Source organism: Haliotis rubra, unplaced genomic scaffold, assembly GCF_003918875.1.
Source record: "Haliotis rubra isolate DU_JTF1 unplaced genomic scaffold, ASM391887v1 Scf62, whole genome shotgun sequence".
NCBI classification, from domain to species: Eukaryota; Metazoa; Mollusca; class Gastropoda; order Lepetellida; family Haliotidae; genus Haliotis; species Haliotis rubra.
The window spans coordinates 2,869,743-2,888,494 of record NW_025767324.1 but is presented as its reverse complement, the minus strand read 5'-3'; the positions used below and the strand labels follow the sequence as shown (position 1 = coordinate 2,888,494).

The following is an 18,752-nucleotide window of genomic DNA, read 5'->3' as shown; positions in this document are numbered from 1 at the left end:
ACAAAGCACAGAATGTCTCTCGCTCACTAAAGCTTTTTGATTGGATAGCTATTTTCATCATTGTGCTGTCCGCCTGTCCGTCTGGTATTTCAGCTTCTTTATCAAAACAAACTGGAAACATAATGTAGTGAATAGTCGAGGATAGTAATCAATATGGACATTAATTAAATCTTTAGCCAAAACGACCAGACTAGAGATCACGTGACACTTGCCTGAGTCACCTGACCAATGTTGTGCAACGTGCAATGCGTTATCTGTGTGATACAATGCATCGTGTCGATAAACCGATAAACAGTCTTTGCTCTCGATAGCAAACATGAAGTCAACCGCTCTGATCCTCGTGTGCGTCACCATCGCTACAGGTGAGATATTCAAACTGTGCTATTAATCCGATTACTCAGTAAGGTCAGTGGTCGAAGTAAAAATTATAATGTTTGATTTAAGAACATTTACGAAGCATTGGATTGGGTGAAATTAATAAACTAGGAGATGAAAACGTCAAAGACGCTTTTCTTTCGAAATTGACCAGATACTTTTTACATTTTTCATATTTAAAAAATGAAGTTAATTAACATTGTCTTAAGATTTTGAATGTAAGTAACTTTTTGGTTGACGGATTCCTTCGTTTCATTGTGTAGTGATACGTGTACGCGTTTTACGGAATATTTAAACACACCTAGACGTGACATTCTTTATTAATTGATATTGGTCAACATGCGAACTCGATGACATGAGTGAGTGAGTTTAATTTTACGCCGCTTTTAGAAATATTCCAGCAATATCATGGCGGGGGACACCAGAAATGGGCTTCACACATTGTACCCATGTGTGAAATCGAACCCGAGCCTTCGGCGTGACGAGCGAACGCTTTAACCACTAGGCTACCCCATTGCGCCGCTAATGATATGAAACGGGTTGCCCAGTTGGAGTTATGTGCCGTATGTGGGCCAGGATCTTGTGATCTTGTTTTCGAATCCAGTTTTCGCCAGATTATGAACCAAACTGTTAACCTGTTTTTTTTACTAAAATCATCAGCAGTTTCATTTCACACTGAACTAAATCTTCATAATATGGCTGAAATACGGCGTAAAGCACAATTCACTCATCAACAAACGACCATTATTAAGTCTGGTCACGAGTATATTACTGAATGCACTGCAGGCCTGTATGTCGACCACGGTGATCCATACAAATCCGGCACGTTGACAACGGGGAAAGTCGTCGTTACCGTCCTCGAAGACAAGAGCCCCCTGCATGCCGTCGCCTACTACCCTAACGTCACCGGGGACTACGGCGTTGTCTTCTTTATCCCGGGACTGGACGGTGTCATTCTCAGCGCGTTCTACTCCGAGTATCTCACTGCAATAGCTCAGCATGGGTAGGTCAAGTCCTATATTGAAGCTCTGTATTAAACTCAGCATGGGCAGGTAATACCACATACGCCAAAACCATAGCTCAGCATGGGTAGGTCAAGTCCAACTCGAAGCTCTGTAGCTCAGCATGGGTAGGTGATACCACGTACGTTAACACCATAGCTCAGCATGGGTAGGTCAAGTCCACCTCGAAACTCTGTAGCTCAGCATGGGTAGGTCAAGTCCAACTCGAAACTCTGTAGCTCAGCAAGGCTAGGTGATACCACGTACGTGTACACCATTGTTCAGCATGGGTAGGTGAAGTCCACCTCAAAACTCTGTAGCTCTGCAAGGGTTGGTGATACCACGTACGTGAACACCATTGTTCAGCATGGGTAGGTCAAGTCCACCTCGAAGCTCCGTAGCTCAGCAAGGGTTGGTAATACCACGTACGTGAACACCATTGTTCAGCATGGGTAGGTCAAGTCCACCTCGAAACTCTGTAGCTCAGCAAGGGTAGGTGATACCACGTACGTGAACACCATTGTTCAGCATGGGTAGGTCAAGTTCACCTTGAAACTCTGTAGCTCAACAAGGGTTGGTGATACCACGTACGTGAACACCATTGTTCAGCATGGGTAGGTCAAGTCCACCTCGAAACTCTGTAGCTCAGCAAGGGTAGGTGATACCACGTACGTGAACACCATTGTTCAGCATGGGTAGGTCAAGTCCACCCCGAAACTCTGTAGCTCAACAAGGGTTGGTGATACCACGTACATGAACACCATTGTTCAGCATGGGTTGGTGAAGTCCAACGCCTAAACTCTCTAACTGAGCATGGGTAGGTGATATGAAGTATCTCAAAACTGCATATCAAAGTGGATAGGTGCTGTCAGGTATCTGAACACTGTACCTCAGCATGGGCAGGTGATATCACGTCAAAACTATAGTTCAGCATGGGTAGGTCAAGTCCAACACGAAACTCTGTAGCTCAGCATGGGTTGGTGATACCACACACGTCAACACCATAGCTCAGCATGGGTAGGTCAAGTCCACCTCGAAACTCTGTAGCTCAGCATGGGTTGGTGATACCACGTAAGTTAACACTATAGCTCAGCTTGGGTAGGTCAAGTCCACATCGAAACTCTGTAGCTCAGCATGGGTAGGTGATATGAAGTATCTCAAAACTGCATATCAAAGGGGATAGGTGCTGTCAGGTATCTGAACACTGTACCTCAACATGGGTAGGTGATATCAAATGTCTCAACTAGGGCTGTTAGGGGATATCAATTATCTCAACTCTTAAGCTCAACATAGGAGAACTCAACTATCGTAACACTGTACCTTAACTTAGGCTGTGATATCCAGTACCTTAGTTATGTTGCTCAACATGGGTCAAGACGTGATAAGGTAATTCTACGACGATGTTGTATTGGCCATAGTCAGTTTACTCATGACTATTGATGGAGATGGACCTCCTATGTGTGTCACTTGCGATGAAGCGTTCACCATCAAGCATATACTGCTTGACTGTGTGGGCGTTTCAAATGCAAGGGATTCACATTACCAAGCGATAAATCTGAAAGATTTGTTTCCCGCTTGAGCGGGCATCTCATTGTGAACTACCTAAGGGAAGTTGACCTGTATCATAAATTGTAACTATGTAATGTGAATGACCGATTGAACGTTTTTAATTTTTTTTTGAGCTATGACGTTGTCTGTTTGTCACGAATAAATATGTTATTTTTAAAAACCCAACTCATTTAAGCTTTGTACTTCAAATGACCATGTGTACAGACTTGGTCTGGTCGCTATATGGCCGAAGTAATGCCGATGTGACGTAACACTCAACTCAACTCAGTATGGGTAGGTGTTGTTGAGTATCAACTTGAGTGGGTAATATTCAATATGTCAACTACGACATCCCTGAGTTATCCTCAGAACGTCGTAATTTTGGAATTGTTTCAATATTCTATTCCCCAATGTTTGTAGATTCGTCGTGGTCGCTAGTGACTACATTTTTCCTGCGCTTGATAACCCGACTGGTTACCACATGAACAAAGAGAAACTTGACTCCATCGCTGACAAGTACATGGAGCAGTTTTACTGGGTAAGTATCAGTCTGGTCGTCGTCTGCTCGTGCCATTTCTGCCAGGGGAGCAGTGGCTCCATATTGTATCCATTGCAACAAGGATTGGTTTCACAGATTGAATCGAACCCGTGTCTTCGGGGAACCCACTGTCCGCTAGACATGGCATTCTAGCGGAAACATCACAGTTAACAAATGGGGCGGTGGGGTAGTTCAGTGGTTGGAGGGTTCGCTCCTCACTCCGACAACCAAGTTCGATTCCGCACATGGGTACATTGTGTAAAGCCCATTCCTGATGTCCCCCGCCGTGATATTGCTAAAAGCGGCATAAAACTCAACTCATTCACTCACTCAGTGAACAAATCAACACAGCCTATAGGGGCATCCTTCATGCTGTCAGGTTACATTGGGATCGGGTAGTCAGACTCGCTGACTTGGTTGATGCAGGTTATTATATTCCAGTTACGTAGATCGATGATCATTATATCAATCACTACATTGCCTATTCCAGACTCGACAAATTAAAAACAGCATGGTAAAAATCCTATCCGGGTTAGAATTGGGGCCGTGGTACAAAGCAACCTTAGCGCTTAGCCAGTCGTAAGTCAATGTTAAGGTATGGGAGTTACGATCACCTAAGCGCTATTAAAGATCGTTTTGTACAACGGCACCCTGATCTCTAACAACCCATGTTTGTCGTTAATGGTATCAATGCCCGCACTGGATTATCCGGTCAGATTCATTTCCACTTTAAGGACGCTGCCATGCGCAAAGGTTAACGGTCTTATGTCAACTTCAATTAGAAAGCGCGGCAGGGCTGCATCAACATTAGATTGTCGTAAAGCGGTGGGGGTAGCCTAGTGGTTAAAGCATTCGCTCGTCACGCCGAAGGCCAGGTTCGAATACCCGCATGGGTATAATGTGTGAAGCTCATTTCTGGTGTCCCTTGTCCGTGATATTGCTGAAATATTGCTAAAAGCGGCATAAAACCATACTCACCCACTCTTATTGTAAGTCGTTCGATTGATTACAGGCCACGGTGAGTGTGAACGATGCAGTAATGCTAAATTAAAGGCGCGTCAGCAATACTGCGCATATACTTTCAGCTGAAGTCCAACCTGCAGAGGTTAATCCAAGCCGTAACACCGGGCGTGAATAGCAGTTGGGACCACGTCGCGCTTCTCAGTCACTCTGCCGGGGCCGACGCTATGTTGAAGATGACGGAGAGAAACCATACCTTGTTCCAGGTACGGCATTTATGTCTAAACTATGGTATCCTAGAAGGGCCATTGTCGCACTTTGCTTAGTTTTGACACTGTTTGCTTGTTTTTGCGACTAGGCGACAGCGCGATAATGTCCCTTTTAGAACTTCATGTACCAAACGGCTGTTGACGTTTGTGGCTGAGTTTCTTCCCTTCGTGGAACAATGACATCAGGTTACATCGGGATCGGGTGGTCAGGCTCGCTGATTTGGTTGATGCATGTTATTTTATTCCAGTTGCGTATAGATCGATGTGCATGATGTCAATCACTAGATTGCCTTTTCCAGACTCGACAAATGAAAACACCGAGGTAAAAGCCCTAATGGACCCGTGAAGATCTTGCGAAACTGAACTGACAAAACCTAGTTTTGACACTTTTTGCTAGTTATTGTGAGGACGACGGTATGGCAACGCATCAATGCCCCTTTTAGGATTCCAATACAAAGTCGTACTACATATAAAACACCATGACTGACTTAACTAATGCATATCCTCGTATTTCAATTCGGTAGATAGATGCTAGTGATATCAATCACGGGATTGTCTGGTCCAAACTCGATTATTAACAAACCGACCTCATATAGATAGAATACTGCAGGGTGCAGCGTGAAACAACAAATATAACTGAAATATGTTCTAGTGTTGCTTGTTTGGTTGTAATTGTTCGGTGTGAACCATTGTTTCAGGCTGTCGTGTTTTGGGAACCCTTCAGTTATCAGTTCACGACAAAGACCAACTATTCCCTCCCAGCTCTCATCACGGGGACGCAGCTGTCCACGAAGAAGGCGATCATCGTCCCATGCATCATCCCTGGTTTCGGCTACAACCACTTCTACGACATGTGGGGGGAACCTCCTAAAGTGCTCGTGGACGCCAAGGTGAATAAGCTCAACTTACCTTCACTTTAATAGATGCTGCCACTAACGCCACATCTGCTCCTACACCGTACCTCCTACTGTTACTACAAAGCTACTACTACTACTACCGTACGAGTTTAAAAGTGGTCTCCTAATGCTGCTACTACCACACACCCCAAATTGCGTAGTATAACGATACTCATGATGTTGATGACTGGATTGTCGTGTCCAGACTCGATTATTTACAGACCACCGCAATATAGCTGGGATATTGCTGAGTGCGGCGTAAAACTAAACTCACTCACTACTACCACACCCTACTACTACACAGGTATCTGTTCTACAAAGCGGTCCAAGCCCTACGACCTTGTAAGTGTATGCTAAAGTATGGGAGTGAGATCACCTTCGCATAGACCAACATTTAGTCACTGAAATGAACATATACTCTCCCAAAAATAGAAACGCATATAGGAATTTCAGCTGTATTTTTATGTTTATTTTGGAAACATCTTGTAGGCTTTATGAGTTAATGAAATATAGCGAAATTGCACACTGGGAATGCAGACTTATCCGTCTTTGGCACCAACTCGAGGAAAGTCAGTTTGAGTGTCACATGGAGACGTGTGGTGGCGCTGAAGTCAATACCTCGTGTGACCACCGTGGGCATCAAGAACTGCACGGCATCGCCTCGGCATCGAACGAATAAGTCTCAGAATCTCGTGTTGCCCAATCGCAGCCCACTCTGCCTGTAGTGCCTGTGCGAGTTGCTGAAGTGTCTGGGGCTGAGGGTTACGGCGTCGCACCGTCTGTCCAGGGCATCCCACACATGTTCGATCGGGTTTAAGTCCGGTGATCTTGAGGGCCAGGGGAGCACATTGATGTTGTGGGTCTGGAGGAAGTCTCTAGTGTGGGTGCTGTGTGGGGCCTGGCATTGTCCTGTTGAAACAACTCCCTCTGCAGCGATCAATGATTGGAAGGAGGTGTGGGCGTAGGATTTCGTCACCAAATCACCAAATCACTTCTCCTACGACAGGTGATCGCTCCCCACATCATAACACTTCCCCGGCCGAATCTGTCAACTTGGGGAACGCAAGCGTCGGCGAAACGTTCACGTCGACGTCTGTACACCGGCATTCTTCCATCGCGTCGTTCCAACAAAAAATCGTGATTCATCACTGAACCAGATTCTACGCCAATTCGGTAGGTTCCAGGCCTGAACGTTGGTGCACCATTAAACTCGATGTCGACGATGTTGTTGTCGAAGCACAGGGCCAAAATAAGGTCTTCTGGCATGTAAACCAGCCTCTGTCAACCTGTTCCTGACGGTCTGTGCAGAAAGCCTCCTCAATCCGGGTATTTCTCGAGCGGTACTGGTCGCCGTAGCTGTTCGATGACGCAGGTGATGTACCCGGATGTAGCGATCCTTTGCCGCAGTGGTCGCTCGAGGTCGCCCACTACGAGGGGCATCTGCTACCGCATTCTGCCGGCGATATCTCTATCAGAGCCGAGAAATGGTGCTTTGGTGAACATTGATGCGTCGGGTAACTGCACATTGAGACTGGCCAGCTTCTAGCAAACCAATGGCGATATGACGGTTGGCTTCACTTAGACATGGCATTTTGCGTTCGTCAACAATATTCCAAATACAGTGAATAATCGACAGACAGCGATCAACCTTTTATACCCATCATTGAGACTATCTGATCCCCAACTTTCACGTGCATTGCATGTGAATTGTGTATTCTTTGGCGCTACACGCCGAAATTGACAATCATGCTGTTAAATACGGGTATTTTACGGATGGTGCGTTTTGTTGTGATGTTTAAAAACATAAACACCATAGGACTCATAAACAGAGCAAAACCTTTTGTAAAATGAATCACGTTTTAATTCATTGCTACATGAAATTGCTATTTTCATGATGCGTTTCTTTTTTGGGAGAGTATATTTTACAGAAGAAAATGTTTTTCTATATTATGCTAATAGAATATAATAAAAAGGGGGCCTATGGATGATTTTCAGAAACTGAATCTGTAGTAATCCAGACTTGTCACATATTCCAGACCTTTGCTTTCCGATCATTTTGTGGGACAGGACCCCAATAATAAAAAGACAGGCAAACTTAGATTGTTTGTTCTATATTTTATAATTTCTTCTTTACAGAACTTTGGTCACTGCGACCTCATGGATTATGCCTTTCGTGATTGTAAGTGTGATAACGCGACCTAAACATATAGATAGTACCTATGTAGATACTATAGATATGGTTATCATGTATGTCATGTATGAACGATGCTGAAGAGTGTATAAACTGACATATACAACATACGGTTGCTATCGACAGTGAGATAATAACATGATAAGGTGAAACAGGAGATTACCGTAGTTGCCCACCAGTACCGACTTACATTGGTTTAGCCCACCGAGATATAATGCCGCAGTTTAACATGAACCCCATCAATGTAAACTGTTTCGTTTGGAACAACGTCTGGATTAACCAGGTTTCATTGTTTATGAGTTTGGGTGCCTCCTCTGGAACAGTGTCATGGGAATTCTGTGTTAGACCAATCTCCCAAAACCTGTACTGGTCCACCAAAACATGCCACCTGATATACAGGGGTAACTTGGTTTATTGAATAGCATGGCAACCTGACCACGCTGATAGTTGTTCATAGTATCAACCACCAGGTCCAATCAATGTCAATCATCGCCGTCATATAATTTGAATAAACCCATGAAGAATTGGTCTTCTGTAACCCATGCTTGTCGTAAGAGGCGACTAACAGGATGGGGTGGTCAGGCTCACAGACTTGGTTGACATATATCATCATATCCCAATTTCGTATATTGATGCTCATGCTGTTGATCACTGGATTGTCCAGCGCAGACTCGATTATTTACAGACAACCGCCATATAGCTGGAATATTGCTGAGTTGGTGTAAAACTAAACTCTCTCACTCACTATAATTTGAGTATAACTGAAGGAAATGTTAAACAACAAAGACAAACAACCTATCCTATAATGTTGGTATTTCTCCACAGTCTGTATCGATACCAAGACGTGTCTGGGAGGTAACGCCTCCATGATCCCAGCTTACCACCAGTACACCCAGGGAATAACATCTGCCTTCCTCGTCGTTTATCTCCAGGGCTTCTCCCAAACCATCAACTACGTCATCGACCAGACAAAGATACCACTACCTCTTGATGAGTTTAAATATAACATGTCAGCGCCATCCTATCAACACTGGCATCTACCATAGGACAGACTGCTCTTTATCCCATTTGTCTTTCCATAACATGCATTTCAAGTGAAAAAAAACGACGAGATACAAAAATAAGACATTGTCTATTGATGTATGTATGAATGTGTATACTGTGTTCATTAAGAAAGTCTTGGTTGAAAGTTGGTGTAAAACTAAACTCTCTCACTCACTATAATTTGAGTATAACTGAAGGAAATGTTAAACAACAAAGACAAACAACCTATCCTATAATGTTGGTATTTCTCCACAGTCTGTATCGATACCAAGACGTGTCTGGGAGGTAACGCCTCCATGATCCCAGCTTACCACCAGTACACCCAGGGAATAACATCTGCCTTCCTCGTCGTTTATCTCCAGGGCTTCTCCCAAACCATCAACTACGTCATCGACCAGACAAAGATACCACTACCTCTTGATGAGTTTAAATATAACATGTCAGCGCCATCCTATCAACACTGGCATCTACCATAGGACAGACTGCTCTTTATCCCATTTGTCTTTCCATAACATGCATTTCAAGTGAAAAAAAACGACGAGATACAAAAATAAGACATTGTCTATTGATGTATGTATGAATGTGTATACTGTGTTCATTAAGAAAGTCTTTTTGTAAATATATAAATACACTATTGATATGTATAAGTGTTTTAGCGTATATTTTCCACTTGGGGTCAATTATTGTATCCTGACAAAGGGTAACATTTATTAAAAATGGTTCATGAATATGTTACTGATACAGTTGGAATAATTGTGAAAGCACTCAAACACCTACTGCTATTGTATATGGCGAGTGTGGAAGATATCCTCTCTTTATAAACGCATTGTGTAAAACTTTAAAATATTGGTTAAAGGTTATTCATATGCATCAAAATAGAACTCCTTTGAAAGTGTACAAAATGCAAATGTATTACGATAATTGTGGATATAAGACATATGCGAGAAATACTTTTCTCACATGGATTTGGTTACGTCTGGATGTCTCAGACAGTTGGTGATGCAGCTTCATTCAAGACTGTTGCAATCGATATGTTTTTTCAATCATGGAATTGTACATTGAATAAAAGTTCAAGATACCGTATTTACCGAGAGTTTAAATAATGTTGAGTTTGCAACTCGTAATTGTCCATTGTGTAAGCTGGGTGTAGAAGATGAGTATCATTTTATTTTTATATGTACTGAATATAACTCCCTTAGATTAAAATACTTGCCATATGTATATCAGAAACAACCAAACTACTATAAATTTTAGTCCCTGTTATCAACCAAAAATCAAACACTTTTAAGAAATTTATGTAAATATATCTTTCATGCTTATAAAATCAGAGCAATCAAACTCCAATAAATGTTCTTTAAACCACAGATTTGTCCATTTTAAATGTTTATAAAGGTGTGTATATATGTTTATATTAAATATTATATTTATACTGACAAGAAATCTATTTGAACAAATAACACGTGTATTAATGATATGTATGCCCTTTAAAGTGTATCTATATTTGTAAACAAATGTATGTATGATGTATATGGGCCTGTGGCCTACATACGGAATAAAAATACTTGACTTGACTCACTGAAAAGAGTGTGTGTGAGTGAGTGAGTGTGTGAGTGAGAGTGAATGAGTATTTAGTTTTATGCGGTTTTTAGTAATATTCCTACAATATCATAGTGGAGGACACCAGAAATGGGCTTCACACATTGTACCCATGTGGGGAATCAAACCTGGGTCTTTGGCGTGATGAGCGAACTCTTTAACCACTGGGCTACCCCACCGCCGCTCTCACTGAAAACAAGAAGCAGAGTGATGGTGTAGTTGTTTTATTGACTACCTTTCCTTACTATCAGAGTAAGCATCATTACAATTATGCAGACAATTACAGAGTGATCACTTCAGCATCACAGCAACATGGCCAGGCATATGGTCACTTGAACCATGTATGCTGAGACTGAACATGGATTGTATTCTTTCTGACATGACAGACTAATAAATCAACACATTGCCATTGCAAATCCAAAATACAACTACCCAGATGCTTTAATATACATTTTCTAAAATTTATCATGCACTGCATATGTCGTCTGGGTGCAGAATAGCACTGCAGCTATCGCAAAGTAGTCTTACAGCATAGGAGTGATAGCACTATTATTACTTTCTGCATGTAGGTCCTATGAGGCAAGCACAACAGTTTATCCTGAAAATATAAGCACCTGTTTAAAGGGTTCTTTCATTCGACTTAAGATCTGGGTTCACTCCTCACATAGGTAAATCATACGAAGACTATTCTTGGTGTCCCCTAGTTCTTGAAAATTTCTAAACCGTTATTGCTCTACAGTTCAAACAAAAAGAATTTTCAAGTGTTTTGAACCTCTTTTCACACTCCCACTAACTCACTAACAGGTAACATTAGTGTGTCAAACTTAAATGGAACAATTTTCATAAATATCCCGGATCTATTCGAAAATGCAGGAAGTTCGGAAGTTACGTCACCACTCTCATCCCTCCTATAGCTAACAAAGCACAGAATGTCTCTCGCTCACTAAAGCTTTTTGATTGGATAGCTATTTTCATCATTGTGCTGTCCGCCTGTCCGTCTGGCATTTCAGCTTATTTATCAAAACAAACTGGAAACATAATGTAGTGAATAGTCGTGGATAGTAATCAATATGGACATTAATTAATTCTTGAGCCCATAAGACCAGAGTAGAGATCACATGACACTTGCCTGAGTCACCTGACCAATGTTGTGCAACGTGCAATGCGTTATCTGTGTGATACAATGCATCGTGTCGATAAACCGATAAACAGTCTTTGCTCTCGATAGTAAACATGAAGTCAACTGATCCCCGTGTGCGTCACCATCGCTACAGGTGAGATATTCAAACTGTGCTATTAATCCGATTACTCAGTAAGGTCAGTGGTCGAAGTAAAAATTATAATGTTTGATTTAAAAACATTTACGAAGCATTGGATTGGGTGAAATTAATAAACAAGGAGATGAAAACGTCAAAGACGCTTTTCTTTCGAAATTGACCAGATACTTTTTACATTTTTCATATTTAAAAATGAAGTTAATTAAGATGGTCTTAAGATTTTGAATGTAAGTAACTTTTTGGTTGACGGATTCCTTCGTTTCATTGTGTAGTGATACGTGTCGTTTTTACGGAATATTTAACACACCTGAACGTGACATTCTTTATTTATTGATATTGGTCAACATGCGGACTCGATGACATGAGTGAGTGAGTTTAGTTTTACGCCGCTTTTAGCAATATTCCAGCAATATCATGGCGGGGGACACCAGAAATGGGCTTCACACATTGTACCCATGTGTGAAATCGAACCCGAGTCTTCGGCGTGACGAGCGAACGCTTTAACCACTAGGCTACCCCACCGCCCCTAATGATATGAAAAGGGTTACCCAGATGGAGTTATATGCCGTATTATGTGTTTTCGCCAGATTATGAACCAAACTGTAAACATGTTTTTTTTTCTAAAATCATCAGCTGTTTCATTTCACACTGAACTAAATCTTCATAATATGGCTGAAATACGGCGTAAAGCACAATTCACTCATCAACAAACGACCATTATTAAGTCTGGTCACGAGTATATTACTGTATGCACTGCAGGCCTGTATGTCGACCACGGTGATCCATAAAAATCCGGCACGTTGACAACGGGGAAAGTCGTCGTCACCGTCCTCGAAGACAAGAGCCCCCTGCACGCCGTCGCCTATTACCCTAACGTCACCGGGGACTACGGCGTTGTCTTCTTTATCCCGGGACTGGACGGTGTCATTCTCAGCGCGTTCCACTCCGAGTGTCTCACTGCAATAGCTCAGCATGGGTAGGTCAAGTCAGTCTCGAAACTCTGTATTAAACTCAGCATGGGCAGGTGATACCACATACGTGAACACCATTGTTCAGCATGGGTAGGTCAAGTCCACCTCAAAACTCTGTAGCTCAGCATGGGTTGGTGATACCACGTAGGTGAACACCATTGTTCAGCATGGGTAGGTCAAGTCCACCTCGAAACTCTGTAGCTCAGCATGGCAGGTGATACCACGTACGTGAACACCATTGTTCAACATGGGTAGGTCAAGTCCACCTCGAAACTCTGTAGCTCAGCAAGGGTTGGTGATACCACGTTCGTGAACACCATTGTTCAACATGGGTAGGTCAAGTCCACCTCGAAACTCTGTAGCTCAGCAAGGGTTGGTGATACCACGTACGTCAACATCATTGCTCAGCATGGGTTGGTGAAGTCCAACGCCTAAACTCTCTAACTGAGCATGGGTAGGTGCATTCTCTTCCCACAGAGGTTACTCCTGTCATATCTTCCTACGTAACCTCTGTTCTAATACGGGCCTTTCATGGTGTGAGCGTTCAAGACTCGTGATTGGAGGTAATCAGATTTAGTTGTGCAATCAGCGACGTTGTTTCAAAAGTGATCATTCGCAAGGCCTCGGTAATTTCCGTATACTTCGAGAAAACTAAACCTCTTCCCCTGCGCGATGCGCAAACGTTTCTTCTAGACAGAACACAGTCATGTTATGGCGGATCAGTGGCGTCTCCATCGCCCTCGTTGACAACGGACAAGCTAGCCATTAAACGTCTTGTATGTAACATCAACACAAGTTCCCGGCAGATGGGGGATATTTGTGGCCTCACATTTGCTTGTGTTAGTCAAGTTGAATCTAAGTCGATGTAACACGTGTTCTGATTGGATAGAAAGAAGGGAGATAATTCGTGTTGCGATCTTTTGCCACTAGGGGATTTTACGAGAACCGGGAAATATGGCCGTATTAGAACAGGTTACGTAGGAAGATATGACAGGAGTAACCTCTGTGGGAAGAGAATGGGGTAGGTGATATGAAGTATCTCAAAATTGCATATCAAAGTACACAAAGAACACTGTACCTCAACATGGGTAGGTGATATCAATTATCTCAACTCTTAAGCTCAACATAGGAGAACTCAACTATCGTTACACTGTACCTTAACTTAGGCTGTGATATCCAGTACCTTAGTTATGTTGCTCAACATGGGTCAAGACGTGATAAGGTAATTCTACGACGATGTTGTATTGGCCATAGTCAGTTTACTCATGACTATTGATGGAGATGGACCTCCTATGTGTGTCACTTGCGATGAAGCGTTCACCATCATATGGTGGCTGATTAGAGCCATCGCTTTCTCGCCTTCAAATGCGGAGGCGAGAAAGCGAGAAAGCGATATCACGAGACGAGAAAGCGATAACATGAGACGAGAAAGGGATAACACGAGACGAGAAAGCGATAGCACGAGAAAAGCGATAGCCCTAATCAGCCACCATACCATCAAGCATATACTGCTTGACTGTGTGGACGTTTCAAATGCAAGTGATTCACATTACCAAGCGATAAATCTGAAAGATCTGTTTTCCCGCTTGAGCGGGCATCTCATTGTGAACTACCTAAGGGAAGTTGACCTGTATCATAAAATTGTAACTATGTAATGTGAATGACGGATTGCATGTTTTTTTAAACATTTTGTGCTATGACGTTGTCTGTTGGCCAATAATAATGCCATGAATAAATATGTTATGTTTAAAAACCCAACTCATTTAAGCTTTGTACTTAAAATGTGTACAGACTTGGTCTCGTCGCTATATGGCTGAAGTAATGCCGATGTGACGTAACACTCAACTCAACTCAGTATGGGTAGGTGTTGTTGAGTATCAACTTGAGTAGGTAATATTCAATATGTCAACTACGACATCCCTGAGTTATCCTTAGAACGTCGTAATTTTGGAATTGTTTCAATATTCTATTCCCCAATGTTTGTAGATTCGTCGTGGTCGCTAGTGACTACATTTTTCCTGCGCTTGATAACCCGTCCGGTTACCACATGAACAAAGAGAAACTTGGCTCCATCGCTGACAAGTACATGGAGCAGTTTTACTGGGTAAGTATCAGTCTGGTCGTCGTCTGCTCGTGCCATTTCTGCCAGGGGAGCAGTGGCTCCATATTGTATCCATTGCAACAAGGATTGGTTTCACAGATTGAATCGAACCCGTGTCTTCGGCGAACCCACTGTCAGCTAGACATGACATTCTAGCGCTAACATGGGGCGGTGGGGTAGTTCAGTGGTTGAAGGGTTCGCTCCTCACTCCGACAACCGAGTTCGATTCCCCACATGGGTACATTGTATGAAGCCCATTCCTGATGTCCCCCGCCGTGATATTGCTAAAAGCGGCATAAAACCCAACTCATTCACTCACTCAATGAACAAATCAACACAGCCTATAGGGGCATCCTTCATGCTGTCAGGTTACATTGGGATCGGGTAGTCAGACTCGCTGACTTGGTTGATGCAGGTTATTTTATTCCAATTACGTAGATCGATGATCATTATATCAATCACTACATTGCCTATTCCAGACTCGACAAATTAAAACAGCATGGTAAAAATCCTATCCGGGTTAGAATTGGGGGCCGTTGTACAAAGCAACCTTAGCGCTTCGCCAGTCGTAAGTCAGTGTTAAGGTATGGGAGTTACGATCACCTTAGAGCAAAGATCGCTTTGTACAACGGCACCCTGATCTTTAGCAACCCATGTTTGTCGTTAATGATATCAATCACTGGATTATCCGGTCCAGATTCATTCACTTAAGGACGCTGCCATGCGCAAGGTTAACACGTCACTCAACTTCAATTAGAAAGCGCGACAGGGCTGCAATCAACATTAGATTGTCGTAAAAAGCAACCAAGATGGATCTGTTGTGTGGCTGGTGACTTGGTTAACCGCGCATTTCTTATGGATGAGGAGGTGGGGTAGCCTAGTGGTTAAAGCATTCGCTCGTCACGCCGAAGGCCCGGGTTCGAATCCCCCCATGGGTATAATGTGTGAAGCTCATTTCTGGTGTCCCTCGACGTGATATTGCTGAAATATTGTTAAAAGCGGCATAAAACCATACTCACCCACTCTTATTGTAAGTCGTTCGATTGATTACAGGCCACGGTGAGAGTGTGAACGATGCAATGATGATAAATGAAACGCCCGTCAGCAATACTGCGCATATACTTTCAGCTGAAGTCCAACCTGCAGAGGTTAATCCAAGCCGTAACACCGGGCGTGAATAGCAGTTGGGACCACGTCGGGCTTCTCAGTCACTCTGCCGGGGCCGACGCTTTGTTGAAGATGACGGAGAGAAACCATACCTTGTTCCTGGTACGGCATTTATGTCTAAACTATGGTATCCTAGAAGGGCTATTGTCGCGCTTTGCTTAGTTTTGACACTGTTTGCTTGTTTTTGCGACTAGGCGACAGCGCGATAATGTCCCTTTTAGAATTTCATGTACCAAACGGCTGTTGGCGTTTGTGGCTGAGTTTCTTCCGTTCGTGGAACAATGACATCAGGTTACATCGGGATCGGGTGGTCAGGCTCGCTGATTTGGTTGATGCATGTTATTTTATTCCAGTTGCGTATAGATCGATGTGCATGATGTCAATCACTAGATGGCCTTTTCAAGACTCGACAAATTACAACACCAAGGTAAAAGCCCTCATAGACTCGTGAAGATCTTGCGAAACTGAACTGACAAAACCTAGTTTTGACACGTTTTGCTAGTTTTTGTGAGGACGACGGTATGGCAACGCATCAATGCCCCTTTTAGGATTCCAATACATAGTCGTACTACATATAAAACACCATGACTGACTTAACTAATGCATATCCTCGTATTTCAATTCGGTACATAGATGCTAGTGATATCAATCACGGGATTGTCTGGTCCAAACTCGATTATTAACAAACCGACCTCATATAGATAGAATACTGCAGGGTGCAGCGTGAAACAACAAATATAACTGAAATATGTTCTAGTGTTGCTTGTTTGGTTGTAATTGTTCGGTGTGAACCATTGTTTCAGGCTGTCGTGTTTTGGGAACCCTTCAGTTATCAGTTCACGACAAAGACCAACTACTCCCTCCCAGCTCTCATCACGGGGACGCAGCTGTCCACGAAGAGGACGATCATCGTCCCATGCATCATTGCTGGTTTCGGCTACAACCACTTCTACAACATGTGGGGGGAACCTCTTAAAGTCCTCGTGGACGCCAAGGTGAATAATTTCAACTTACCTTCACTTTAATAGATGCTGCCACTAACGCCACATCTCTATCTACTGCTGCTCCTACTACCGTACCTCCTAATGCTGCTACTACCACACCCCCTACTACTACACGGGTGACCCATGAAGATACGAGTTAAAAGTGGTCTCCAGTAACCCATGCTTGTCATGAGAGGCGACTTACGGGATCGAGTGGTCAGACTCGCTGACTTGGTTGACACATTTCATCGTATCCCAAATTGCGTAGTATAACGATGCTCATGATGTTGATGACTGGATTGTCGTGTCCAGACTCGATTTTATTTACAGACCACCGCCATATAGCTGGGATATTGCTGAGTGCGGCGTAAAACTAAACTCACTCACTACTACCACACCCCCTACTACTACACAGGTATCTGTTCTACAAAGCGGTCCAAGCCCTACGACCTTGTAAGTGTATGCTAAAGTATGGGAGTGAGATTACCTTCGCATAGACCAACATCTAGTCACTGAAATGAACATATACTCTCCCAAAAATAGAAACGCATATAGGAATTTCAGCTGTATTTTTATGTTTATTTTGAAACATCTTGTAGGCTTTATGAGTTAATGAAATATAGCGAAATTGCACACTGGGAATGCAGACTTATCCGTCTTTGGCACCAACTCGAGGAAAGTCAGTTTGAGTGTCACATGGAGACGTGTGGTGGCGCTGAAGTCAATACCTCGTGTGACCACCGTGGGCATCAAGAACTGCACGGCATCGCCTCGGCATCGAACGAATAAGTCTCAGAATCTCGTGTTGCCCAATCGCAGCCCACTCTGCCTGTAGTGCCTGTGCGAGTTGCTGAAGTGTCTGGGGCTGAGGGTTACGGCGTCGCACCGTCTGTCCAGGGTATCCCACACATGTTCGATCGGGTTTAAGTCCGGTGATCTTGAGGGCCAGGGGAGCACATTGATGTTGTGGGTCTGGAGGAAGTCTCTAGTGTGACGTGCTGTGTGGGGCCTGGCATTGTCCTGTTGAAACAACTCCCTCTGCAGCGATCAATGATTGGAAGGAGGTGTGGGCGTAGGATTTCGTCACAGTACCGTTGAGCTGTCAGGTTGCCCTGGATCATCACCAAATCACTTCTCCTACGGCAGGTGATCGCTCCCCACATCATAACACTTCCCCGGCCGAATCTGTCCACCTGGGGAACGCAAGCGTCGGCGAAACGTTCACGTCGACGTCTGTACACCGGCATTCTTCCATCGCGTCGTTCCAATAGAAATCGTGATTCATCACTGAACCAGATGTAGCGATCCTGCGCCGCAGTGGTCGCTCGAGGTCGCCCACTACGAGGGGCATCTGCTACCGCATTCTGCCGGCGATATCTCTACCAGAGCCGTGAAATGGTGCTTTGGTGAACATTGATGCGTCGGGTAACTGCACGTTGAGACTGGCCAGCTTCAAGCAAACCAATGGCGATATGACGGTTGGCTTCACTTAGACGTGGCATTTTGCGTTCGTCAACAATATTCCAAATACAGTGAATAATCGACAGACAGCGATCAACCTTTTATACCCATCATTGAGACTATCTGATCCCCAACTTTCACGTGCATTGCATGTGAATTGTTTGGCGCTAAACAGTAGTAGATAGAGATGTGGCGTTAGTGGCAGCATCTATTAAAGTGAAGGTACTATCTATATGTTTAGGTCGCGTTATCACACTTACAATCACGAACGACATAATCCATGAGGTCGCAGTGACCAAAGTTCTGTAAAAGAAGAAATTATAAAATATAGAACAAACAATCTAAGTTTGCCTGTCTTTTATTATTGGGGTCTT

At 43.4% G+C, this 18,752-nt stretch overlaps 1 protein-coding gene and 1 long non-coding RNA gene across 2 annotated transcripts; both read left to right on the top strand.

The window, feature by feature from the left end:
* The first annotated feature begins 309 nt into the window (after positions 1-309).
* LOC124256196 (chlorophyllase-2-like) lies at positions 310-8,923 on the top strand. Its single transcript, XM_046690177.1, has 7 exons — positions 310-362; positions 1,162-1,378; positions 3,345-3,462; positions 4,548-4,688; positions 5,390-5,581; positions 7,724-7,766; positions 8,604-8,923. The coding sequence occupies exons 1-7, from the start codon at positions 317-319 to the stop codon at positions 8,822-8,824; spliced, it is 978 nt and encodes a 325-aa protein (XP_046546133.1). The 5' UTR covers positions 310-316; the 3' UTR covers positions 8,825-8,923.
* A 3,727-nt stretch (positions 8,924-12,650) lies between these two features.
* LOC124256203 lies at positions 12,651-15,961 on the top strand. Its single transcript, XR_006892853.1, has 3 exons — positions 12,651-12,671; positions 14,653-14,770; positions 15,896-15,961. It is a non-coding gene; the product is annotated as an uncharacterized LOC124256203 (long non-coding RNA).
* Positions 15,962-18,752: the final 2,791 nt, after the last annotated feature.